Source organism: Lissotriton vulgaris, chromosome 5 (assembly GCF_964263255.1).
Source record: "Lissotriton vulgaris chromosome 5, aLisVul1.2, whole genome shotgun sequence".
NCBI lineage: Eukaryota > Metazoa > Chordata > Amphibia > Caudata > Salamandridae > Lissotriton > Lissotriton vulgaris.
The window spans coordinates 1687884774-1687911522 of NC_141693.1; the positions used below are offsets into that span (position 1 = coordinate 1687884774).

The following is a 26749-nucleotide window of genomic DNA, read 5'->3' on the forward strand; positions in this document are numbered from 1 at the left end:
GCACTGGGTTCTTTTGGGGAGGAGGTATGGAGCATGTGAAACTACAGCACTACATGCCAAGAACAGATGCTTACAGGGTAAGTAACATAATCTGTTCGAGACTAAGGGAGCAAATTACCAAATCAACACCCTTAGGAAACTTAAACCCTTCCTTCCAGCCAAGACTTCCAAACTGCGGTACAACCACTTGTCATACCTCGAATAGAATACGGCAGCACCGCCCTCTGCGGTCTCCCCCTAGCTACTACGGCACCCATAAGAGCCTCTTTAAACGCCGCAGCGAGACTTATCACTGGATCAAAAAAACACTCACACATTTCCCCTGACTTCAAATCCCTGAACTGGCTGCCTTTTGAAGCCAGGATACACCTGAAAATCGCTTGTTTGACGCACAAGGCTATCCACCTTAGCTCACCTAGATACCTCGCTCAGAAGCGAACGATTTCTGGAGGATCCAGAAACACTAGAGGCACAAACAATCTTTTGCTAAAGCCTAAAAGATTCCGCAAAGAAAAAACATACAAACGCTCTTTCTCAGGAATGGCCCCCAGGATTTGGAACTCACTCCCCCCTGAAATCAGACTCATCCCATCTACCATACTTTTCAAGAAAGAAGTAAAAGCGATCCTCATGGCTAAATGCACATGAACCACTACTGGGGATCAACTTCAAAGACTCAGTGCTCATCTGTACTACTTGTTCGAACCCTTTGCTTTTTTGTTTGACTTTGAAATTGACTACTTGATTGTTTATGATATCATTTCACTGTACTTTTAACACTATAGATGTATCTGTGTATATTTGCTCTTCTCCTATGTAAAGCGCTCTGATATCTGCAAAGATCTTGTTCGCGCTATATAAAACTTTCAAAATAAAATAAATAAATAAATAAATGTGCTGTAGATACACATGCTTTGCATAGACTGTGAAGCAGTACCTCTCCATAGGCAGTGGTTAACCAGTGGGGATTGCAGTTGTTTGAAAAAGAGTCCTTAATACTGCGTGGCCAACATTGGCTTGTTGGCGTGCAAAGACATCCACACAATAATGTTTTGTAAATGTGTGTGGAGTTGACCATGTTGCTGGTTTGCAAATGTCAGCAATGGGAATGTTCCCTAAAAAGCCATCGAAGTTCCTATTTTTCTAATGGAATGAGCTTTAGGGGAAGATGTAAAAGACTTTTGCTGGCATTTAATGATCCATCTTGAAAATCCTAGTTTTGAAATGGCCTTTCCCTTATTATGTAGTATGAAGGCAATAGAATATGCTACTTACCAGTATGCATCTGTTATTGGCATGAAGGGCTGCTGACATTCATATCTGTGCATAGATCGCCGCCTAGTGTTGGGTCCGGATGATTGCACATTGTTGTCCTGGAAGAGTCTTCGAAGTATCACGAGATAGGTGGCTCCTCCCCCGGACTACAGTGCGCATGGGCATCCTCTCCATCCTTAGATTGTTTTTCGCCATTGTGACAGGGATGGAGTATGATACAGTAAGTGATGTCCATGCTAAGAATAATTCTGAGTGCTACAGCTGCGACAGGCACCGGGGAGGAGGGAGGCTGATATGAATGTCAGCAGCCCTTCATGCCAAGAACAGATGCATACTAGTAAGTAGCATATTCCGTTCGAGGCATGTGGGCTGCTGAATTCATATCTGTGCATAGAATTTATAGCAGTGTCCCCCCTAGCGGTGGTTGCCCGTGCCAGCTGCAGCAGCCTGTAAAAGAGTTTTGAGTACAGCCTGTCCTACAGCTGCCTGCTGTTTGGTGTGTACATCTACGCAGTAGTGTTTGGTAAATGTATGTATGGTAGTCCATGTGGCTGCTCTACATATGTCTTCTAGAGGAATGTTTTCTAGGAAAGCCATGGATGCCCCTATCTTGCGTGTGGAATGCGCTCTTGGGGGAACTGTTAATGTGCGTTTAGCTTTCTGATAACAAATTTGTATGCACTTAACAATCCATCTGGCTATACCTGGTTTTGAAATGGGGTTGCCTTTGTGCTGTGGTGAAAAGGCAACAAAAAGTTGCTTAGTCTTTCTGAAAGGTTTTGTCCTGTCTATATAGTACAGGAGAGCTCTTTTAACGTCCAGGGTATGTAGAGCTCTTTCTGCCACTGAATCTGGATTTGGGAAGAACACTGGCAGTTCGATAGTCTGATTGATGTGAAACTGGGATACCACCTTCGGCATAAATTTTGGATTCGTACGTAGAACTACCCTATTTGCATGAATTTGTATGAATGGTTCCTGAATAGTTAGGGCTAGTAGCTCACTAACTCTTCTATGTGATGTAATCACCACTAAGAAAGCCACTTTCCACGTTAGGAATTGTATCTCACACAAGTGTAGAGGTTCAAAAGGTGGTCCCATAAATCTGGTTAGAACCACGTTCAGGTTCCAGACAGGTGAAGGTGGGTGTCTAGGAGGAATCACTCGTTTGAGTCCCTCCATAAAAGCTTTAATAGCAGGTACTCTGAAGAGGGAAAGGTGTTGCCTGTTCTGAAGATAAGCTGCCACTGCAGCTAAATGTATACGTATGGAACTGTAGGCTAGATTGCATCTATGTAAATGTAAGAGGTAACATATGATGTTTTGAGTAGATGCATCTAGCGGATTTATGTCATTATTGGTACAATAGATGACAAATCGTTTCCACTTCGCCGCATTGCATGCTCTGGTTGTAGGTCTTCTTGCCTCTTTGATAATATTCATACAGTCAGGAGGCAAGTTCAGGTAACCAAGCTCTATGACTTCAGGAGCCAGATCGCAAGGTTCAACTGTTGCGGATCTGGGTGCTGAATGTCTCCATGGCTCTGCGTTAAAAGACTGGGTGTTAATCGCAGCCTTTGATGAGGCACCACGAAAGCTCTAGGAACGTGGTGTACCACGGTTGCCTCGCCCACGTTGGAGCAACTAGGATGAGTGTCATGGAGTGTTGTCGCAGTTTGCGTGCCACTAGTGGTATGAGCGGGGCTGGGGGAAAAGCGTACGCAAACCTGCCTGACCAGTTCATCCATATCGCATTGCCCTGAGACTGCGGATGTGGAAACCTGGCGGTGAAGCTTTGGCATTTTGCGTTTCCCCTTGTGGCAAACAGGTCTATCTCTGGGTGGCCCCACTGCTGGAAGTACGGTCGGAGCACTGAGGGATGTATCTCCCACTCGTGCATTTGGTGGCTGTGCCTGCTGAGCAGATCCGCCATCTGGTTGTCCTTGCCTGGGAGGTGTTCCGCCATGAGGAATATGTTCCTCTGAATGGTCCACTTCCACATGCTTTGCGCTAGATGTGACAACTGCGGAGAGTGTCCCTCCCTGCTTCTGTATGTAGTACATGGCAATCATGTTGTCCGTCCGGATCAACACGACTTTGTTGCACAAATGTACCTTGAACGCCTTTAGTGCCATGAAGATTGCCATCAGTTCCAGCAGGTTGATGTGCATCTTCTTTTGCTGTGTCGTCCATAGTCCCTGCATTGTGTAATGGAGGACATGCGCTCCCCAGCCCAGGAGAGATGCGTCTGTCGTCAGCACTATATGTGGTACAGGCTCCTGGAACGGTCGTCCCCTGCAAAGGTTTTGTGGGTTCCACCAATGCAGAGTTGTATGCGCGACCAGTCACCAACACTAGGTCTTTTAATTGTCCTTGAGCCTGGTTCCACTGCCGTGCTAAGCACTCCTGAAGCGGACGCATGTGTAGTCTCACGTGAGGGACTATGAAGATGCAGGAGGCCATCATGCCTATCAACTGCATAAACACCCGTGCTGGTAGCAAGTGTTGGGGTCTGAATTTGTGAATCAGCAATTGAATGCTGTTGAGTCTCGCTAGGTTTGGCTGTGCCTTTGCTGCCAGAGTGTCTATAGTCGCCCCCAGGTACTGTTGTACGTGGGCGGGTTGGAAATGAGACTTTGTGTAGTTTAATGAGAATCCGAGGCTATGTAGGAGGTGAATAGAGCGGGACATGTGGCTGGCACATTGCTGGGCCGACTTTGCTTGGATAAGCCAGTCGTCCAGATAGGGGTAGACGTGAATATGGTTTCTCCGTAGGTGCGCAGCTACTGTCGCTAGACACTTGGTAAACACCCTGGGGGCTGTTGTCACCCCGAAAGGCAGGACCTTGAACTGGTAGTGCTGATTTTGTATGGTAAACCTGAGATACTTCCTGTGTGCTGGATGTATCGGTATGTGGAAATATGCGTCCTTTAGGTCTAGTGTTGCGAGGAAATCTCCCTGACTGAGCAATGGTAGAACCTGCTGTAGAGTGAGCATGTGGAAATGTTCTGACAAGATGTATTGGTTTAGGGGCCTGAGGTCCAGTATTGGCCTGAGAGACCCGTCCTTTTTGGGGATTAAGAAGTACAGCGAGTATACCCCTGTACCCTGTTCCTGTATGGGGACGAGTTCTATGGCCCCTTTTTACAGCATGCTGACAACTTCTTGCTGCCAGAAGTCTATGTGCTCTGCGGACATAGGAGGGTGCCTTGGGGGTATGTTGGGTGGAGTGGAAGTTAGCTCTAGACAATAGCCGTACTGAATAAGTTGTCTCACCCACCTGTCTGTGGTAATGCTCTCCCAGACTGGCAGGAACTGTTGTAATCGCCCCCCGACTGGTGTTACATGGTCCGGGGGCAGTGGCAAGGCGTCACTGTTTAGTATTGGGGGAGGACCTGGTGTTGGTATTCCCTCGTCCTCTGCCTTTGCTGCTGTTGCCACGGTATCCACCTCTATTATTTTTATTATAGGTGGCTTGTGTGCTCCCTTTATTGTATTGAATCTGTTGTGATGCCTGTCCTCGTGTAGCTCCTCTGTTACTGGAGCGACGAAAGGAACCTCCTCTGAACTGTTGGGACTGCAAGCAAACATTGACTTGGCTGTCTCTGTGTCTTTTTAAATTTTTTCTAAAATTGTGTCAACATCAGGACCAAATAAAAAATCAGGGTTCACAGGCTGATTCAGTAATGTAGTTTGAATCTCCGGCTTGAACCCAGAGATGCGCAACCAAGCATGTCTCCTGAGCATGACACTTGTGTTGATGGCCCTGGCTGCAGTGTCTGCTGCATCTAGCGCACATTTGATGGATGCGTTGGAAATGAGTTTACCCTCCTGTATTAGCATCTCAGCTCCCTCCTTGTAGCTCTCAGGCAAATGTTGCAGCAGTTGCTCTAGAGTGTCATAATGCGCCCTATCGTATCTGGCTAATAGGGCCTGTGTATTAGAAATCCTCCAAATATTAGCTGCTTGAGCAGCCACCCTTTTCCCAGAAGTTTCTAATACTTTTGATTCTTTGTCTGGAGGAGGAGCATCACCCGTAGTTTGTGAGTTGGCGCGCTTACGAACATTTGAGACCACCAGAGAGTCTAATGGCAGCTGTCCCTTAATATATGTAGGGTCCACAGGCCCCTACATATATTCATATGGGGTTAATAAACCTTGCTCTAGTGGTTTCTTTGAAAATGTCCCCTGCGTGTTTAAGGACACCTTTTAGCATTGGCAAAGTTTTAACAGACTTCTCTGAAGTGGAGAAAGTGTCAAACAGGAAGTTCTCCTCAACGGGGTCAGCATGCATGTCCACATCATGATTTAGTGCTGCCCTTTCAATTAAAAGGACATGGCTTTTGTAGTTCGGACTGGACTGTTCCCATGAGGCTCAGGGTCAGAGCTGATTTGCATATCGCCATTGTCTAACCCAGGGTGGTGTGGAGTGCAAAATAACGATGGATTTAGGCCCAGATCCTTGGACTGGGGTGAGTGTGTGACATTGATCCACATTCTGTCCATCACTTGTTGTGTTTGCAATTTCCGCCATAAGTGCGCTGGGGATGCCCAGACGTGGGTCCCAGGCACTCCACACCACTGGAGTCAAGCTAGCCGGGCTGATGAGAGGTGTTACCTCGAAACCGGTCCGGTCCTCGGATGCTTGATTCCGTTCTGGGAAGGACATGGCTTTTGTAGTTCGGACTGGACTGTTCCCATGAGGCTCAGGGTCAGAGCTGATTTGCATATCGCCATTGTCTAACCCAGGGTGGTGTGGAGTGCAAAATAACGATGGATTTAGGCCCAGATCATTGGACTGGGGTGAGTGTGTGACATTGATCCACATTCTGTCCATCACTTGTTGTGTTTGCAATTTCCGCCATAAGTGCGCTGGGGATGCCCAGACGTGGGTCCCAGGCACTCCACACCACTGGAGTCAAGCTAGCCGGGCTGATGAGAGGTGTTACCTCGAAACCGGTCCGGTCCTCGGATGCTTGATTCCGTTCTGGGAAGGACATGGCTTTTGTAGTTCGGACTGGACTGTTCCCATGAGGCTCAGGGTCAGAGCTGATTTGCATATCGCCATTGTCTAACCCAGGGTGGTGTGGAGTGCAAAATAACGATGGATTTAGGCCCAGATCCTTGGACTGGGGTGAGTGTGTGACATTGATCCACATTCTGTCCATCACTTGTTGTGTTTGCAATTTCCGCCATAAGTGCGCTGGGGATGCCCAGACGTGGGTCCCAGGCACTCCACACCACTGGAGTCAAGCTAGCCGGGCTGATGAGAGGTGTTACCTCGAAACCGGTCCGGTCCTCGGATGCTTGATTCCGTTCTGGGAAGGACATGGCTTTTGTAGTTCGGACTGGACTGTTCCCATGAGGCTCAGGGTCAGAGCTGATTTGCATATCGCCATTGTCTAACCCAGGGTGGTGTGGAGTGCAAAATAACGATGGATTTAGGCCCAGATCCTTGGACTGGGGTGAGTGTGTGACATTGATCCACATTCTGTCCATCACTTGTTGTGTTTGCAATTTCCGCCATAAGTGCGCTGGGGATGCCCAGACGTGGGTCCCAGGCACTCCACACCACTGGAGTCAAGCTAGCCGGGCTGATGAGAGGTGTTACCTCGAAACCGGTCCGGTCCTCGGATGCTTGATTCCGTTCTGGGAAGGACATGGCTTTGTAGTTCGGACTGGACTGTTCCCATGAGGCTCAGGGTCAGAGCTGATTTGCATATCGCCATTGTCTAACCCAGGGTGGTGTGGAGTGCAAAATAACGATGGATTTAGGCCCAGATCCTTGGACTGGGGTGAGTGTGTGACATTGATCCACATTCTGTCCATCACTTGTTGTGTTTGCAATTTCCGCCATTAGTGCGCTGGGGATGCCCAGACGTGGGTCCCAGGCACTCCACACCACTGGAGTCAAGCTAGCCGGGCTGATGAGAGGTGTTACCTCGAAACCGGTCCGGTCCTCGGATGCTTGATTCCGTTCTGGGAAGGACATGGCTTTTGTAGTTCGGACTGGACTGTTCCCATGAGGCTCAGGGTCAGAGCTGATTTGCATATCGCCATTGTCTAACCCAGGGTGGTGTGGAGTGCAAAATAACGATGGATTTAGGCCCAGATCCTTGGACTGGGGTGAGTGTGTGACATTGATCCACATTCTGTCCATCACTTGTTGTGTTTGCAATTTCCGCCATAAGTGCGCTGGGGATGCCCAGACGTGGGTCCCAGGCACTCCACACCACTGGAGTCAAGCTAGCCGGGCTGATGAGAGGTGTTACCTCGAAACCGGTCCGGTCCTCGGATGCTTGATTCCGTTCTGGGAAGGACATGGCTTTTGTAGTTCGGACTGGACTGTTCCCATGAGGCTCAGGGTCAGAGCTGATTTGCATATCGCCATTGTCTAACCCAGGGTGGTGTGGAGTGCAAAATAACGATGGATTTAGGCCCAGATCCTTGGACTGGGGTGAGTGTGTGACATTGATCCACATTCTGTCCATCACTTGTTGTGTTTGCAATTTCCGCCATAAGTGCGCTGGGGATGCCCAGACGTGGGTACCAGGCACTCCACACCACTGGAGTCAAGCTAGCCGGGCTGATGAGAGGTGTTACCTCGAAACCGGTCCGGTCCTCGGATGCTTGATTCCGTTCTGGGAAGGACATGGCTTTTGTAGTTCGGACTGGACTGTTCCCATGAGGCTCAGGGTCAGAGCTGATTTGCATATCGCCATTGTCTAACCCAGGGTGGTGTGGAGTGCAAAATAACGATGGATTTAGGCCCAGATCCTTGGACTGGGGTGAGTGTGTGACATTGATCCACATTCTGTCCATCACTTGTTGTGTTTGCAATTTCCGCCATAAGTGCGCTGGGGATGCCCAGACGTGGGTCCCAGGCACTCCACACCACTGGAGTCAAGCTAGCCGGGCTGATGAGAGGTGTTACCTCGAAACCGGTCCGGTCCTCGGATGCTTGATTCCGTTCTGGGAAGGACATGGCTTTTGTAGTTCGGACTGGACTGTTCCCATGAGGCTCAGGGTCAGAGCTGATTTGCATATCGCCATTGTCTAACCCAGGGTGGTGTGGAGTGCAAAATAACGATGGATTTAGGCCCAGATCCTTGGACTGGGGTGAGTGTGTGACATTGATCCACATTCTGTCCATCACTTGTTGTGTTTGCCCTTTCAATTAAAGCGTTGAAAGCAGCTGTATCTTCTGTTGGTGAAGTTTTTACAGAATAAGAGGGAGTATCAGGAATAGTCTGAGATTCCCCCTGGTCAGCAGGGTCTGTCCAGGCTTGAGTCTGGTCATCCTGATCAGTGTCCGCAGGGTAATTATATTGTTCATCATCGTCATACCCTATATCCTCAGCAGTGGGTGTGGGTGAGTATGCAGAAGTGTCTTGGCCATGGTACCTCACAGTTTCAAAAAGGACAGGTGACGTTGCAGAATCCCTTTTCTTTTTGAGTGGAATTTTGTATGATTCCAGAGGAGTTTCCAACCTAATTTTCCTTTGATAAATAGTAAGCCTACCAGATTCGGAGTCGATATGTAGCTTCGACTGGTCATCATATGAGGGCTCTTGGTACCTAATGTCCTCTTCTAAAGAATGACGCCTTTTTCCCAATGACACCTGTTTGGGTGTTTCGACCCCAGGTTTCGGATCGAGCGCCTTGGGGCGTGCAGTTGGTGGCAGTCCGAATTTTATCGCTGGCATAGTGTCTTTAGACAGGCTGGCCTTCTTCGGCGCCGGCGTCGATGTAGGGTCGACCGACTTGGCCTTCTCGCCAATATGTTTTTGGCCTTGCGTCGACTTTGGTGCATGTGGTGTCGGAGGCGCGCTCTTCTGCCTCGACTCGACGTGGTCCTTCGAGGAGCTTTTGGATTTTGACTCGAGGCCTTTGACGAGCTGTGGCCTGTCGACCTGATGCTTCGGATCGAGAATCTTCCGAGACTCGTGTCCCTTGTTTGTGTCGCTGTCCGTCGGCGTCGACTTCTTCGGTTCGACGTGCTTAGCTTTAATGGCGGACTTCAGCGCACCGATCTTCGGTTCGACACTTTTTACTTTTGACCCCGCAGGGTCGTCGACACCTTTTGTCTTTGTCGACTCCGATGGGTCCGAGCTTTTGGACCCGAAGACTATTTTCAGCAGTTTCGGTTTTGACTCAATGGCTTTTGGTTTCGTTTTGACCAGTTGGACCGATGGCTCATGTGATGTATTCTTAGCCGGGCCTTGACGCGGGGCTATAGAATGTTCTTGATGATCTTGGCTAATGCCTCGACCTGAGCCTTTGAAAGCCTTTGAGTGTCTGTTTCGGGCCCTGTACTGACTGTTGGGCCTGGTTCATCGCTCGAGTCGTCATCAACGGCTCCGATGGGGGATACGTCGTCCCTTACCTCGTCGACGTTTTCTTCTTCGACGTTGTACTCGTCGTCTTCATAATAGGTGGAGTCATGCTCCGAACCGGGATCCGACTGGTGTTCTGGATACTCCGTCTCGACGACCTCATCGTCGTCCTCGTCAAAGATATTCACTGGGTCGGGCGCTGGCTTCGACATAGTTTGCCTCGCTGCGCGTCGGAGTCTAAGCGTCTTCTTCGACCTGAATCGAGCACAAGCTAGACAGTTGTTCTCATCGTGCTCTGGTGATAAGCACTTGTTGCACACCGGGTGTACATCGATGTGCGGGTACTTAGAGTTGCAAAGGGGGCATCGTTTGAACGTGCTCCGTTCCATCGACGATCGGGCCTCCGGTGTCGAAAAGACCACACAGCGCTCTTCGACGTCCTGCTTCAAGAAGAACTGGAACAAGAACTCAGCACCGATCGAAACAATACAGACGCCCGAAGGCCTTTTGGCCTTTAAAGAGTTTCCGAACTTGAGTAAAGAAAAGTACATCCAAACCCAATGGCGGAAAAAAACTATCTAAGGATGGAGAGGAAGCCCATGCGCACTGTAGTCCGGGGGAGGAGCCACCTATCTCGTGATACTTCGAAGACTCTTCCAGGACAACAATGTGCAATCATCCGGACCCAACACTAGGCGGCGATCTGTGCACAGATATGAATTCAGCAGCCCACATGCCTCGAACAAATAGTTGCTTTGTCTTTCTGAATGTTTTAGTTCGGTCAATGAAATACGTTAAGGCTCTTTTAACATCTAATGTGTGTAATGCTCTTCCAGCAACAGAATAGGGTTGCGGGAAAATCACAGGTAATTCAATGGAATAATTAATATGAAAATTGGAAACTGCTTTGGAAGGAACTTAGGATTTGTTCTGAGTACCACTTTGTCTCTATGTAGCTCGAAGAAAGGTTTCTCAAGTGTTAATGTCGGATTTTCACTGACCGTTCTAAGAGAAGTGATAGCAATTAAAAAGGCAAGCTTCCATGATAAGTATTGCAATTGAGAGAAGAGGTTTGAAAGGAGGACCCATGAGTCGTCTTAATACAATGTTTGAGTTTCATGCTGGTGCAGGAGGAAGCGTGGGAGGAATGGTTCTTTTTAGTCCCTCCATCAAAGCTTTAACGCCAGGAGTCTTAAATAATGATAAGTGCTGTCTATTCTGCAAATAGGCTGAAAAAAACGGCAGGTGTAAGCGTATGGATATATATGCTAACCCTGTTCGCAAATGCAATAAGTAATGAGTGTCTGCGCCCTTGCAATAGGAGGGTTGATGTTCTGTTGATGACAGTAAACAACAAATCATTTCCATTTGGCCGCAAAACATTGCCTTTGGCTAGGTTTACGGGCATCCTTAAAAATGTCCATACATTCTTGTGGCTAGTTTAGATATCAAAATTCTAATACCGTAGGAGCCAAATTGCAAGGTTTATTCATGGGATTGGGGTGTCTTAGTGTCCCTTTGTTTTGTGTGAGAAGTTTCAGCTTGATGTGATGCTTCTTGTGTGGAACTAGGGATATTTATTTCCAAGTGTTCTGGCGAGCCTATGTTGGTGCAATGAGTATCATTGTAAGATGGGTTTTGCAGTAGTTTCCTGGCCACTGTTGGAAGACATGGGAGAGGCGGACAAGCGTAGGTAAATATCCCTGACCAACTGATGCATAGAACATTGCCATTGGACTGTTGGTGTGGATACCTGCTTGCAAAGTTTTGGCATTTTTAATTTCCTTTGGTTGCGAACAGATATATTTGTGGAAACCCCCACCTTTGGAAGTACGGTAGAAGGACTGTGTGGTGGAGTTCCCATTGTGGACTTGTAGCTGAGTTCTGGTTAGAAGGTCCGCAACTTGGTTGCTTGTCCCTGGGACATATTCTGCTAGGACACAAATGTTCTGTATTGCTATGCTCCATATTTTCTGTGCTGAGATTATTCGAGAGATTGCCCCCCTCCCCCGTTTTTGTATATAATACATGGTTGTCATATTGTCTGTTTGAACTAGGACAACTTTCTGTAGTAGGTGAGGTAGGAAGTGAACAGCTTACATCTCTAGGTGATTGATATGGAGATACTTGTGTTTGGAATACCATAATCCCTGTGTTGTGAGATTCTGGAGATGGGCTCCCTAAACTTTAAGGGTAATATCTGCTGTGAGAATTATCTGCGGAACTAGATCTTGAAATGGCCGCCCTTTAGATAAATTCTGTGGATTCCACCTTTGCAGAGAGTGGAATGTGCAGCTTTCTTCCAACACTAGATCGTAAAGTTGACCCAGTGATTGAGTCCACTGATGAGAGACATTCCTGGAATGTGGGACTATCAGGATACAGGATGTCATCATACCAAAAAGCCATAGAAATCTTTTGGATGGGATATATATCCCTGTTTGAAACTGTTGAATTAATTATACTATGTTGTTGATTCTGTCTAGATTTGGGCATGCCAGTGCTGAGTGTGTGTTGAGCATAGCTCCTAGATTTGGCTGTATGGTATGTGGTTGTAGGTTTCACTTTTGTAGATTGATGCTGAACCCTAATTGATGTAGATGAGTTATGGTTTGTTAAGTATTGTGGTTGCAGAGGTTGAGGCTGCTTGCTTTTATTAACCAGTCGTCTAGATATGGAAACACATGCATGTTGTGTCTTCGAAGATGAGCTGCTACTACTGATAGACATTTTTGAATACCCTGGGTGCGGTGGTAATGCTAAATGGAAGAACTTTGAATTGTTAATGGTTGCCCTGAAATTGAAACCCGAGATACGTTCTGTGTGCATGATGGATGGGTATGTGAAAATATGTATCCTTTAAATTCAGGGTGGTCATGAAATCTCCCTTTTGTAACAATGGAAGAATTTCCTGAAGATTGACCATATGGAAGTGTACTGATATAATGTAATGGTTTAGTGGTCTGAGATCGAGAATGGGGCGTAAAGACCCATCTTTTTGGGGGATAAGGAAGTATAGCGAGTATACCCCTGTCCCTTGCAATTGTTTTTGAACTGGTTCTATTGCTTCTTTTTGTAATAGAGCTGCTATTTCCTGTTGAAGAAGAATTTGATGTTGTATTGATAGGTGTGTATCTTTGCGAGGTTGGATATTTGGAGGAGTTGTAACTAGTTTACAACAGTAGCCATGTTGGATAATATCCAACACCCATCGATCTGTTGTGATTGAGTTCTAATTTGTCAGAAAGTTGTGAAGATGACCCCCAAAAGGTGTTAAGTGGTCTGGGGTAATGGTAAAGAAGTAATTGTTAATGATTAATGTTTGAGGTGCGGGTATTATTTCCCAGACCACTTCCTTTAAAATTGTTTCTTCTATAGGAACCTCTATAGAATGTTTTTGGACTATAGGTTGGTCCCTGATTTTTATATACTGCCCCAGTGTCAGAGGAGGTGGGTCTTGCACCTTGCCTATCGGTAGGCCTACGAAAGGACTCACAATATGCGGTTGTTTGAAAAGCTCCCATTGATTTTGTGACCTCTGTGCCCTTTTTCATGTTGTCTAGGGCTGTGTCCACCCGAGGTCCGAAATGGTGGTCTTTGTCAAACAATAGGTGTAAGATTGCCTGCTTTATCTCAGGCTTGAATCCTGAGACACAAAGCCATGCGTGTCTACGCAATAGAATGCTAGTATTTATCTCCCTAGCAGTGGAATCAGCTGCGTCTTAGGCACACTTCATGGAGCTGCCCTTTTTTTGTATTACTCTGAGAGGTACTGGAGGAACCCCTCCATTTTGTACCAATGCGCCCTATCATGTCTAGCTAATAAAGCCTGGCTATTAGCTATGTAGCAATAATTAGATGCTTGGGAAGTTACCCGTTTTCCAGAATAATCTATCAATTTGGATTCCTTGTCCAGAGGTGGCGCCTCTCCTGGTATTTGGGAGTTGGCCCTTTTCCTTGCATTAGACAAGATTAGGAAGCCTCCGGTTAAATGACCTTGAATATAAATATGACCTGATGGTATTTTTTGTCAATATGTGCTGTTATAACTCTCGCCTTGACAGGTTCCTAAACATGTCCTCTGTGTGGCGTACCATGCCCTTGAGGAATGGCAGGTATTGTGCGCCCCTCTGAGTGTTAGATACGGCTTTAAAAGGAAAGTCCTTTTCTATTGTATCTTTATGCAAGGGAACCTGATGGTAAACTGCTGCTCTTACTAAACAGTAGCGTCATCAGGTGGTGATGGCCTGTGGGATAGAGATCAGGGTCTGTATCCCCTCAAGGATGCACATTATAATCATCCCAGGCATCCCCTGGGTGCATTTCTTGTGGCATATCCTCCTTTTCATCTATTATGGGTGAGTGAGAAGATAGATCAACTGGCTCAGATGGTGTTGGTCATGGAGCGGATGGTGGTGTTGGAATGTGCAAAGTGCTTGTTGCAGCATATTCTTTCTTTTGAGGTTGTAGAAGAGCATCTCAAGCCTTCTAGAAAGTTAATTGTTTTCTTGAAGTCTGGGTTTTTGCAGCCTGAAGCACAATTTTCTTAGTTCCAGGTTGAATCTGGAGCGTTTTTTGCTTTGGGTCGAGTCGTTCCTGATTGGCATTGAGGATAAGCTCCAGTGGAGTCTTTGATCAGAAAGTAAAATACTTCGGTAATGGGAGCTTCGACTTAGGTGGAGCGACTGTCAGATCCAAAATAACCAGCTTCTGTTTTGGTGCTGATACCAAAGGTTGAGGCAATATAAGCACAAATGTGGAAGAGGTGGAGGCCTCTGCTGAAGGCCGACATTTCGGAACTGGGCCGAGGGCGGGGCTTACGATTCTGTCTTTTGGTGCAAGCCATGGCCTTTTTGCAGAGGCAGACCGCAAGCAGTTTTTTCCAGTCGAGACCGATTTGGGCTTTGGTTCAGGCTTAGTAGTACTCACTGCCCGATTCCTTTGTCCGGCTGAAAGGCGGCTGAATCCAGATCAGATTGAGACTCTGATTCTGCATGGTCGGTATGGGAAACTTAGAATGGAGTTAGTTCCTTCAGCAGGTCATTCTCCAAAGGATGCTGAAATGGAGAAAGGGAGCCCGGCCGGGGGTGGCCCGTAGGCTGCGAGAGCGAGACGACGATCCGCTACGCAAAAGCGTGAGCTCTCGGACACAATGAACTGCGCGATCGAGAAAATACCATTGAGTGGCGATATATATGAGAACATATAGGTTGTTCAAAGGAGTCTCAAAGCGGATCAGAGAGATAACAACTGTACCCGGCGGCGTAAAAAAACAATCTGGAGATGGCATCGATGACCATGCGCCATATTACCAAGAGGAGAAGTCACACAACCTTGTGACTTGAAGAAAACGTCTTGGAACAAAAACAACTTGCAATCATCCGGGCCCAACAATAGGTAGCAGACTTAGGCAAAGCATGTGTATATACAGCACACATGCCTCGAAGATTTGTTTCTTGTATGATTTCAGTTCTGTTTTACAAACTGATGCATCCTCACTTGAATAAGTTGCTTTCAATTTGCATTCTTAGTGTCTTACTTTTAAAAGTTGGACTTTAAGACTGTCAGAGAACCATTTCTTCTGAAATGTATTTGGCCTTAAAGTGAAGTTGTAATGGGTGGTAACGCATTAAGGGTAAATATTAAGTTATCACTGAAAAATGTTAATGCTTCTGCAGCTGAATTAAAATTCTAAAATCTTTGTGCACTTGACTAAATAATTTTTTCCAAGAGCGCCACAAGGTTTTGAAAACTCAGAATGTTCAATGTTTTAAATCCTTGCAATATTTCAAACGGTATTAACAATATCAGCCCAGAACATAGGGATAGGATTAAAGAAATGTAACAATGTAATTGAGAGAAAGATTTAATCAAGAGCATGGCCCAAATTGTGAGCTAGTCCCTAGACAGTTTGGGGAATCACAAAAGAGCTCATGGATTCATGGAAGTCTAAGACTTCTGTGTCTTGCATGTTAGCCATCTAATAGTTGAGGTCATTTAAAATGATCACGTTTGGAAGCTCAAAAGAGAATGTGCATCCAATATACCCTTGCATTTGCCAATGTTTGCTAGCGTCACATTGTCGCTTCAACAGGTGACTCTTTGCCCCGCCCTTTACACCACGCCATGCTCATCTTCGCCCACAGCAGCCTTCAAATCACCTCTGCACCCAGTTGCCCCAGAGCAGACCGAGGTGACCTGCTGGTGCTGCCTTAGACCTTGCCCCATACTTACCTTAGGTTCAGAAGAACAGCCCTGTAAGTTGTTGCCAAGTACAAATACAGTGATTTTCTATTTTCTGAAAAATCCCTATCTCAAAAAGTACTTACTTGATTACGATGATCTTGGTGTATAAATTCATATAATAATCTGCATTATTTTTATAAATTGGTGTTCGATTCCTTTATAGAGTGTGTGCCTCACTTACTGACTCTGTGTGTGCAATAAATGCTTAACACTATCCTCTTATAAGCCTAAACTGCTTGCCCACACTACCACAAAAGAGAGCATTAGGCAGTGGCAGCTCCTCCGCTAAGGCGGAGGAGCATCACTCCACTGCTTTTAAGCAGTGTAATTAGGAACAATAAAATGATAACATGTGTATTTATTTATTTATTTATATAGTGCCAGAATCGACTACCAAAGGAGTATCTCTGCGCTTCGGACGAGGAGCACAGAAAGAATACAACTACAGTTGTTATTAATATTTTATTGTTTACATCTGCTTTGAGGGCGGGCAGCTCTGCTCTCGGAGCAGGGCAGGAGGGGTGGTTTGCCGACTTGTAAGTGTGCAGTGACGCTTTGACCGGCCCACTTGGGCCGGTCAAACCATCATGTGCACTTTCCATGTTCTCCATGCAGGCTGCATTAGAATATGGCGCATTACAACGCGATGTAATACATTGCGTGTCGTTACAACGACCACGTTGTTAGTACGTGATGTATTACATCGCAAGTCTTTACAACGACTTCCAGTAGGAGGCACGCTGGACTTAGGAATAGTATTATATACTACTCCTATTCCTGTTTGCACAACAGTAGGGAAGGTGTTGGAATTCATTTCCAATACCTGAGCACCCTCTACTGGTAGTCGTTGTAATGACTTGTGATGTCATTACATCGCGTACTAACATCGCAGTCGTTGTAACGACCGCATTGTAAAAGCACGCAATATAATGACAGCATTGTAAACGCGGTTTCCCGCTGCATTACTGCCTGTGTGGAGAACATGCCCAGGCTCCCAGTTCCCATCTGAGCACAGAGCCAATGTCTTTCTTAATGCCATCAGGGCTTTAGAGGTCGAGCCGTGCTATGCCTGATGTAAGGTTAATGAACTGTAAGCCTTAAGAAAGTGTTTGACATGTTTTATAAACTTGATGTAAGTTCCAGATGGGCAATCTTCATCTTCAGCGGAAAAGCCCAGTTGCCTGTGACAAAACAATTCAAACACACAAAAGGATCCCTCACCTCGGCTCGCTGTCATGTATACACATTTCTTATCCTTGGTGATAGGACGGGGCTTGCCATGCGCCCAGGAGACGAAGTTAAGGAGAGTGCCATCGGACCACCTGCAAACATACAAATAGGCAATACCTTCAAAATTGTATCAGACAAGGACGCAGAGAGCCTATCCTTACAATCAGCGAGGGGGAGAGGGTAGAGTTCACCTCACTAGAGGACCTGCTGTTTGAACAATCGGAGAGGCAGGAGATCTCAATACCTAAAGGTTTTCCATCTGATGAGATTTCTGCCTTTATAATATATGGTGTTCTATGTTGCAAATGGGTTTTCTTTTCTGTCGTTGAATATGCGCACGTTATTAGAAATAATATATAAAAGGCAAACAACAATCTATCTAGAGAACTCTAAAGTGCTTTATAGAGAGCATGGGGGACTGGGCTTCAGGGGTCTGGGGCGTTTTCTCCTCACGAGGCTCCCTCCTACCAGTGCTAGACAATGTTTGCATCTAAAAAGTATGAAATATCTAACATTTTTTACCAATCATTTTTTGTGTACGTGCGAGCTTACACCGCAGCTTCAAGATAGTACTCAGTCCGTCCACTACAGAGGCCAAAATCTTTACACTGCTGAGCTTCGGGAGGGGATTAGTGCAGGAGTTACATGGCAGAGGATAATCAGCAGCTGGGCTGACTGCCTGCATCTCTGAAAGGTTGTTTACATTGGGGTAGAGTCAGTCAGGTAGAGGCTGAATAATCTGCCCCAGTCATGTACGCCTTTCAGTAGCAACAGCTGAGACAGTACAGCGTCCACACATGGTAAAAAAAGCTATGTGTACAAAAAGATGTGACAGGAAGATGTCCTTCTGGTCCAGTGGGTTTTGGATTCAATGTACTGCTTGTGCCCTTTTTTTTGGGCATATCATACCCTAACAGCATCAACTGCAGACCTACCTGAAGGGCCCATAGTTTTCATTGGAATTCAGCCCAATCCACCAGTGCTGTTCCTGTCCACGTGCAAACTGCATGACAGAGATAGAATACATCATGAGGAACAGACCCCTGCAATGGAAGAGCCATTGGAGCAGGACTTTAAACTGTTAGGCACTGTCAAACTTTGAGAGCCCGAAATCTGACAACAAATAGACTGCAAATTCGCCCCTTAATAGGACTTTAATCACTTCAATGTTTTAAAAGAGCAGTTCTAAAACTTCTCCACAGGACCCACAGTGGTACTGTTGTGGTTACTGAAAATAATTTACAATATATTTACAACTCAAGTACCATACAATAATACAATACAAACATTTGATCACATTGAAACTAGATGGCTGCAATGGCTTGGAAACCAGAATACTTTCAGTGATGTGTTTCAAAGAGAACATTCAATTAAACTATAAAAAGAGAAATATTAGAGCACCTAAACAGTACTCTATTTTGCAGCTTTCCAAACAATTATCTTTGGCAATGTATAAGTCTGAACGCCTGTCCTTTCTGCACAAAAATGCAATGAATTATGAAACCAGTTACTCACCTGCGACAATGATATTGAATCTTGAAGCTCTTCTACATTCACATTCTATGCATTATTCAGCCATCTAGTGGTTGAGTCTGAAGGTTTATTTAATTGTAAGTTTTATTTTACTTTTGCCAGTCAACCTGAGCAGCGTCATTATGGCTTCCTAGGATGTTAACTGTAATCCGACAATGTCCCAATACAGATGTATATTATTGTTGCTGTTTTATCAGTCGTATCAGAGTCTTGGTGATTTGTTAGAAAAAAATCCTCCTATTGTTTCAGTCGATAACAAAATTCTTTAGGTCTTGGAGATTCTAATTTGTAAAATTCTTGACTGTCTAACCACTGTGGTCTCGGTCTTTCTCTTTTCTGTTTTCATTCCATCGTTTCCAACAGAACGTTTTTTTCAAAGGACTCATTATGTGGCCAAAATATTTGAGATTCATTTTTATCAACCATTCTAATGAAAATTACCCCTTGATCTGGTTAAGTATTGATTGATTAATTCTTCTAGCAGTCTATGGGGTACGAAAAAGCCTACACCAGCAGCTGAGTTTGAAGGAGTCTTTAATGTTTATTTTTATTAGTCGTCCATCTTTCACATCCGTGCGTGGTTAGAGGAAAGAGCATTTCTTTGACAATTCATATCTTTGTTGTCAGTAGACGTCTTTGCTTTATTTCACTTCGTCCAGTGTAGGAAGTTGGCTCTGCATATGGTATACCACTAGGTGGTTATACCGTGCATAGTCCAAGGGTTCCCCAAAAGTGTACAGGGCTCAATGTATTAGTGGTAGTATAGGCAAGTAGTAGGCCTAACACAGAGGAGTATACGTTATTTATTGCACAACACTGACCAGTAATCGACAAACGTCTCAAAAAGGAGATCCACACCAATTTTGGAAAAATATACTTCGTTTGTGCTTTATTTTCAGAGCAAGATCTTCACAATAAGGTAAAGTACGTATTTAAATAAAAATACTTTTCACTTTCAAAAGTCGACAAAATGGATGTTCCTCTTCCCTTTCTGAATCCAGCTTGTACATCTGGCAATTTGTGCTCCATGTAAAGTTGTAGTCTTGCTTGTATGACCCTGAGCATGATCTGGCACGTGATATGAAGGCTATTGTGTGGTAGTTTGAGCAATCTTTTCAGTCTGATTTCTTTGGGATAGGTACATATATAGCTCTATTTCGGTCTTTTGGAAACAACATCATTTTCCATATCTGTTGACAAACAGCTGTTTAACTATGGTATGGTTACAGTGGAATGGGGCACAACCTTAGAGAGCAACTTGTGAACCACCTTACGGAAAAACTTAGGGTTAGTTCTAAGAACAAACCTATCGCAATCAATCTGGATGAAAGGCTCCTGTACTTCGAGCGCTTGCAGGTCACTGATGCGTCTAAGTGAGGTGATAACTATGAGGAAGGCGGCCTTACAGGAGATAAACTGAACCGGGCTTAGAGCAACCTTACAGGAGATGAACTGAACCGGGCTTAGTGCATAGGTTCAAAGGGTGGACTCATTAGTCTGGTGAGGACTATGCTGAGGTGCCACACTGGAGCTGGGGTACACTGTAGGGTATGACACTATGAGCCCATCCATATATTGACACAAAGAACTTTCATTGAACTAAACAGCAACCTGATATACATTTTTATTCCATTGCCTTCTTCTTGAATTATATACACCAGTTTGTCTTTTCTACTTGTTATTCACAGTGTTATCATTTGAACAAAGACCAAACTTTATATGTGTAAAAATACCATGAGCATGAAAATATTATGAAAATGTATATATAAAATTATTTATGGTCATTGTTCAAACTTGATGGATTCTATGACGAAATAATTTAATTTCAATGTTCCTAAATAATTGTTTGTCCCACTAGTACCCACTGTTCTTTAATTTGTTTACTACATTCGGAAAGGTTCTGATATGATGTAGTGGTTGAGGAGCCTGAGATCGCGGATAGGCCGCCTGAGGGAGCCATACTTTTTAGGAATTATGAAGTAAAGCGAGTATACCTCAGTCATTTGGGGCTGCAGGAATACCCTTTCTAAGGCACCCTTTTGTAGTATGTGTACCTGTGGTGGGATGCTTGAGGGTGGAATGTAGCTTGAGGTAGCAACCATGTTAGGCAATGGTTAGCACCCATTTGTCCGGAGTGGTCTTCCACCAGTTGTGGGGACCCCTCGTACTACTCTCTGCAACAGGAGATAGGTAGGGAGGCAGGGCATTTCACAGTTTGAAGGAGGTAGCAGCCTTGCTAGAGCCTCCATTGCCCCTCCCCCTACTGTTCTATTGCTTCCCCATTTTACCTGCTGCTGCTGCCTTTGATATGAGCGCTGCTGCTCAGACAAGGTGGTATTGCCACCCATGTGGGCTGTTTCCAAATGGAGACCTTAGATGGTTTGGTCTAGAAAGCCCCCATGGATTAGGCAGTCTCCATATCCTTTTTAGGTCTCACCTGCAGACAGCGCATGCACAGATCCTGCAGGATATATTGCTTACTATAAGGGGCTTGGCAACCACCACTGCTTACTACTTGTTAGTGTCAGTGTCATTCTTATTTGCTACCTCCTAATTGGCCAGTGCTTGCCTATGTCACGTGTTGTTCTTTCGTTTGGAGCTTTGACCAAGTACGGATTGATTTACTTTGATAAGTGTCTTATTTATAGGCTGTTCATCTACTGCTTGCTTGGATTGAAGTATTATTTTCTTCATTATCCTTCCTGTCTGTGTTGCCTCATTTCCCTACCAGTCTCCGTCACGTGTTCCCCTTACACCCCCACCCATATCCATGTTGCTTCTTTCCCTCCTGTCCCTTACCCTTGTCCGTATTGCTTCTTACCCTGCCACCCTGTCCCCCTGTTCTCTATGTTGCCTCCCCAACACCTGCCTTAAGAAAAACATTGCTATGCTGTAGCGAGAGCTCACGTGTTGTAGCACAATTTTTTTGTACTAGCTTTACTTATAGCCATGCTGTGGTACAACAAGGCTGAAAGACATTGCCAAAGCAAATAGCTTTCACATAGGCAAGACCTATCGACTTTGCAAGTACTTATTTACATTCTCAAGCATCTCATCAACTGTGGCCCTAACAGGTGATCGCCATAGGCGCTTGAGGTGAAGGGGATGCTGCTTCAATTTAGAGTTTGAACCCGAGGATACCGACCCAGGCATGGCACCAAAGCATGACACTTGTGGTGATGCCCCTGGAGGTGTTGTCAGTGGCATCCAACATACAAAGGATGTTGGCGTTGGAGATGATCTTGAGACACTATTTCATCATCCTCTTCCTGAACTGCCCCGGGAGGGGGTAATAGGGCAACTTCATCTCCTCCCATTGTGCACTGTGATATGTGAATGGGAGAGCAACAGAATTGACTGTCTGCCAATAAGTAGCTGTTCCACCACCACGTCTTGCCCGTCGCATCTATAATTTTAATCTCCTTATCTGGAAGAAAAGCATTGCTGGTGGTTTGGACTGAGGCACACTTGGGGTCAGTGCGGACTACCAGGATATCTGCTGGGATCTGACTGGTCTCGATGAGTTCTCTGAAGTTCTCCGGGGCAGATTTTAAAATACCCTTCAGAACAAAGAGGAAATGTACTGGGCACTCTGATTTAGTGGTCAACTCCATTAGAAAATCCTCCTCCTCTTAAATGATGTTCATTTCCACCCTATGGTTTGAGGCTCCCTGCTGTAGGACCTCAAGGTATATGGTACAGTATCATTGGGGGAAAGGCCCTGACTGGATAATGGTCCAAGACTGAGTTGATGGCTGCGCCTCATGCAAAAGCAACAATTGATGAACGGAATGCTGGACAATGCAAACATTCACCCCAAGTCACAAGGATCTGGGTTTAATCCATCATTTATTTTCTCACCACACCACCCCAGTTTGGACCCAGCCATATGCAAATCAGTCTTGATCCTGTTCCTTGTGGGAACAGTCCAGCCCGAACGGCCAAGCCAGGTCCTCCGTGGACCGGAAACAAGCATCCTGGGACCGGTTTCAGGGCATCACCCTTCATCAGCCAGGCTAGCTTGAATCCAGTGGTGTGGTGAGCATGGAACCCACACCTGGACATACCCTTCCCACTTAGGGCGACATATGCAAAAGAAACAATTGATGGACGGAATGCTGGACAATGCAAACATTCACCCCCAGTCACAAGGATCTGGGTTTAATCCATCATTTTTTTGCTCACCACAGCACCCCAGTTTGGACCCAGCCATATGGAAATCAGTCTTGACCCTGTTCCTTGTGGGAACAGTCCAGCCCGAACTGCCAAGCCAGGTCCTCCCTGGACCGGAAACAAGCATCCTGGGACCGATTTCAGGGCATCACTCTTCATCAGCCAGGCTAGCTTGAATCCAGTAGTGAGGTGAGCACCGGACCCACGTCTGAGCATACCCTTCCCACTTAGGGCAACATATGCAAAAGATTCTCTTGAGTGCAGATTCTGGGGAAGAAATTGTGGAAGCAGGCTCTTCCTCAAAAGCACATCTCCTTTAGTGAGGCATTGGCTCAGAAGGTGGTGGTAGAGTCGAAGGAGGAGGTGTGGCTGAGATCTTGCCTTTGACTAGATGAATGAAAAGGCATTTTTGCCTATCGTCAAACTCCTCCTCTAGCCATTTGAATATTAGCGCTTCGATATCTTTTCTCCAGTGGCGGTGACCCAGGTTTCCCTCCCTTCTTTGCTTGGAACCCCGGATGGTTTCAGAGCAGACGGTGGCTTTGTTGTCGATGCACGCTTTGGTGCCGATGATTTGCATATAGACATGTCTGAACTGGGGTGGCAGAGTGGGCTAAAGAACGGTGATGGATTAAACCCAGATCTTTTGACTGGGTGTGAGTGTTTGATTGATTCAGATGCTCCGTCCATTACCACGCCCTTTTGTACCGTTGGTTCCGATACAGGCTTCAGTACTGATAAAGGCTTCAAATACAATGATGGTCCCAAAGGGGGGGTACCAATGTGGGTTTCAGTGCCAGAAAGGCTTTAAGATTGATGCTACTTCGAGGGTGGCCATGGTTGGAAGTCTTGGATCGGACCTTTTGGGTGGTGAGGTCTGGGGGATTGATGCCCTTAGCTGGAGACTTGGTAGGCTCTGAGGCCTTTTGTTGGTGCGGGTGCAGCTCAAAGGGGGCAGGGGCCCGTGGTTGGCTTCACCTCAACTGCCATGCTTTAGGCTCCAAACCCACTCCCTTGTGAGGATGGTCTACCTCAGCGTGCATCTATGGGGCTTGGGTTTCTCATGAGCCAACGGCATACTTGCAACAGAACGCATCCGCCAGACTCCTTACAGGAACAAATAGTTTCTTACCTGTCGGTGTAGTTTTGCAGCTTGAAGATCTTTCTGGATTCAATATGCTGTGCCTTATTCCGCAGTTTAGTGGTTGGGTCCAGAATCATAGTCTTTTCATTCTTTTTTGTTGTTGTTTGCGTCGACGTCCCACCTTCTGGTGTACTTCCTGCGACGTCGGCAGGCTTACTGCGGAAGCTCCCACCTTTGGGCGCCATCTTCGGATTCTTTTTCTTCTTTTTGCGTTATGTTCATGAATCCTTTAGATATGTTTTCAAGTTCTTCCTTAAAGTAAGGAATATGCTACTTACCAGTATGCATCTGTTCTTGGCATAGAGGGCTGCAGAGTGGTACATTATGAATAGATCGCCATCTGGTGTTGGGCTCGGATGATTGCACTTTGTTTTTCTCTTGGAGAGTCTTTTGTATCTTGGTGACTCCTCCCTTAGTTGGTAGTGCGCATGGGCATCAGCTCCATCCTTAGATTGTTTTGCCATAGTAGGGTTAGATGGAGTAGTATAGTAGAATACAGATAAGAGTGCCCATGTAAGTGTATCTAAATAAGATAATGTTGGAACAGACACAGGTTTCCGGGGAGGCTGGGAGGGCATGTACCACTCTGCAGCCCTCTATGCCAAGAACAGATGCATACTGGTAAGTAGCATATTCCGTTCGAGGCATATGGGCTGCAGATGGTACATTATGAATAGACTATACAGCAGTTCTCTCCCTAGCGGTGGTCGCCCGTGTCTGTTGCAACTGTCTGAAACAATATTTTTAATACTGCTTGTCCCACTCTAGCTTGTTGTGTTGTGTGCACATCTACACAATAGTGTTTTGTGAAGGTGTGCGGTGTAACCCAGGTAGCCGCTTTGCATATGTCATCTAGTGGAATGTTTCCCAGAAATGCCATAGATGCTCCTAGTTTACGTGTAGAGTGAGCTCTAGGAGGAACAGTTAATGTTCTCTTTGCCTTTAAGTAGCATATTTGAATGCATTTTACAATCCATCTGGCAATGCCCGCTTTGGAGATGGGATTGCCTTTATGTGTGGGAGAAAACGCAACAAATAGCTGTTTTGTCTTTCTGAAAGTTTGTGTTCTTTCTATATAGTACAATATGGCCCTCCTAACATCCAGTGTATGTAGGGCTCTTTCCGCTACTGTTTGTGGTTTTGGAAAGAAAACCGGTAATTCCACTGACTGATTGATGTGGAATGCTGAAATAACCTTTGGTAAGAATTTTGGGTTTGTTCTAAGAACCACTTTATTTTGGTGTAGCTGCATAAATGGTTCTTGAATCGTAAAAGCCTGCAGTTCACTTACTCTTCTAAGTGACGTGATAGCTATGAGGAAGGCCACCTTCCATGTGAGGAATTGTATTTCACACCTATGCATAGGTTCAAAGGGTGGCCCCATTAGTCTGGTAAGCACTATGTTGAGATTTCAGACTGGGGAAGGTGGTCTTCTTGGTGGAATGACTCTTTTGAGTCCTTCCATGAAAGCTTTAATTGCTGGTACTTTAAACAGTGACAGGTGTTGCCTGTTTTGTAGGTACGCCGCTATGGCTGCTAGATGAACCCTGATAGAGGTATATGCTAGGTTACATTGCTGTAAGTGTAATAAATAGCAAATGATTTGTTTAGTGGATGCGTCCAGAGGGTTGATGTGCTTACTGTTACAGTGTATAGCAAACCTCTTCCATTTTGCTGCGTAGCATGCTCTGGTGGTAGGACGTCTTGCCTGTTTAATGATTTCCATGCATTCTGGTGGTAAATCTAAATACCCGAACTCTATGACCTCAGGAGCCAGATCGCTAGGTTCAGTTGTTTGGGATCTGGGTGCATTATTTCTCCATGGTTCTGTGTAAGATGCATGGGTAATAACCTTAGCTTTTGATGTGGTACTTGTGAGAGTTGTAGCAGCGTGGTGAACCATGGCTGTCTTGCCCACGTGGGTGCCACTAGTATCATTGTCATTGAGTGTTGCTGCAGTTTCCTCACCAGTAATGGAATTAGTGGTAGAGGAGGGAACGCGTAAGCAAATTTGTTGGACCAATTTATCCACAGTGCATTGCCCTGGGACCTTTGGTGTGGGTACCTGGATGCGAATTGTTTGCATTTTGCGTTCTGATGATTTGCAAACAGATCTATCTCTGGTTGCCCCCATTTTTGGAAGAATGGCTGTAGTATTTGGTCGTGCAGCTCCCATTCGTGAACTTGTTCTGACTGTCTGCTTAGGATGTCTGCTATTTGATTTTGAATTCCTGGTAGGTGTTCCGCTAACAGGTAGATCTTTTGAGGAATGGCCCATCTCCATATGTCCTGTGCTAGTTTGGACAGTTGGAGAGAGTGTGTCCCCCCCCTGTTTTTGAATATAATACATTGCAGTCATGTTGTCTGTTCTGATCAGGACTGCCTTGTTTGTTATTTGCATTTGGAAAGCTTTTAGTGCTAGAAATATTGCTAATAGTTCTAGGTAGTTGATGTGCAGTTTCTTTTGCTGCGCACTCCACTTCCCCTGTACTGTGTATTTGTCCATATGCGCTCCCCATCCGGAGAGCGATGCGTCCGCTGTTATTATTACTTGTGGAAATGGCTCTAGGAACGACCGTCCCTTGGAAATGTTTTCTGTGTTCCACCACTTCAGAGAGCGATACGTCCGGTCGTTTACCAACACCAGATCTGTAATCTGACCTTGAGCCTGATTCCACTGTGTCGTTAGACACTCTTGTAGTGGGCGCATTTGTAGTCTGGCATGTGGTATTAGCAGTATGCAAGAGGACATCATGCCTAATAGTTGCATAAACACTCGTGCTGGTAGTGAGTGTTGTGGTTGAAATCTTTG

General features: G+C 45.7%; 1 protein-coding gene across 1 annotated transcript in view; it reads right to left on the minus strand.

Moving 5' to 3' along the window:
* Positions 1-26749, minus strand: part of MRC2 (mannose receptor C-type 2) — a 531676-nt gene that overhangs the window by 101497 nt on the left and 403430 nt on the right. The window contains 2 exon segments of the mRNA XM_086923828.1: positions 17079-17179; positions 18023-18090. Of these exon segments, the coding sequence (XP_086779954.1) occupies positions 17079-17179; positions 18023-18090 (169 nt within the window).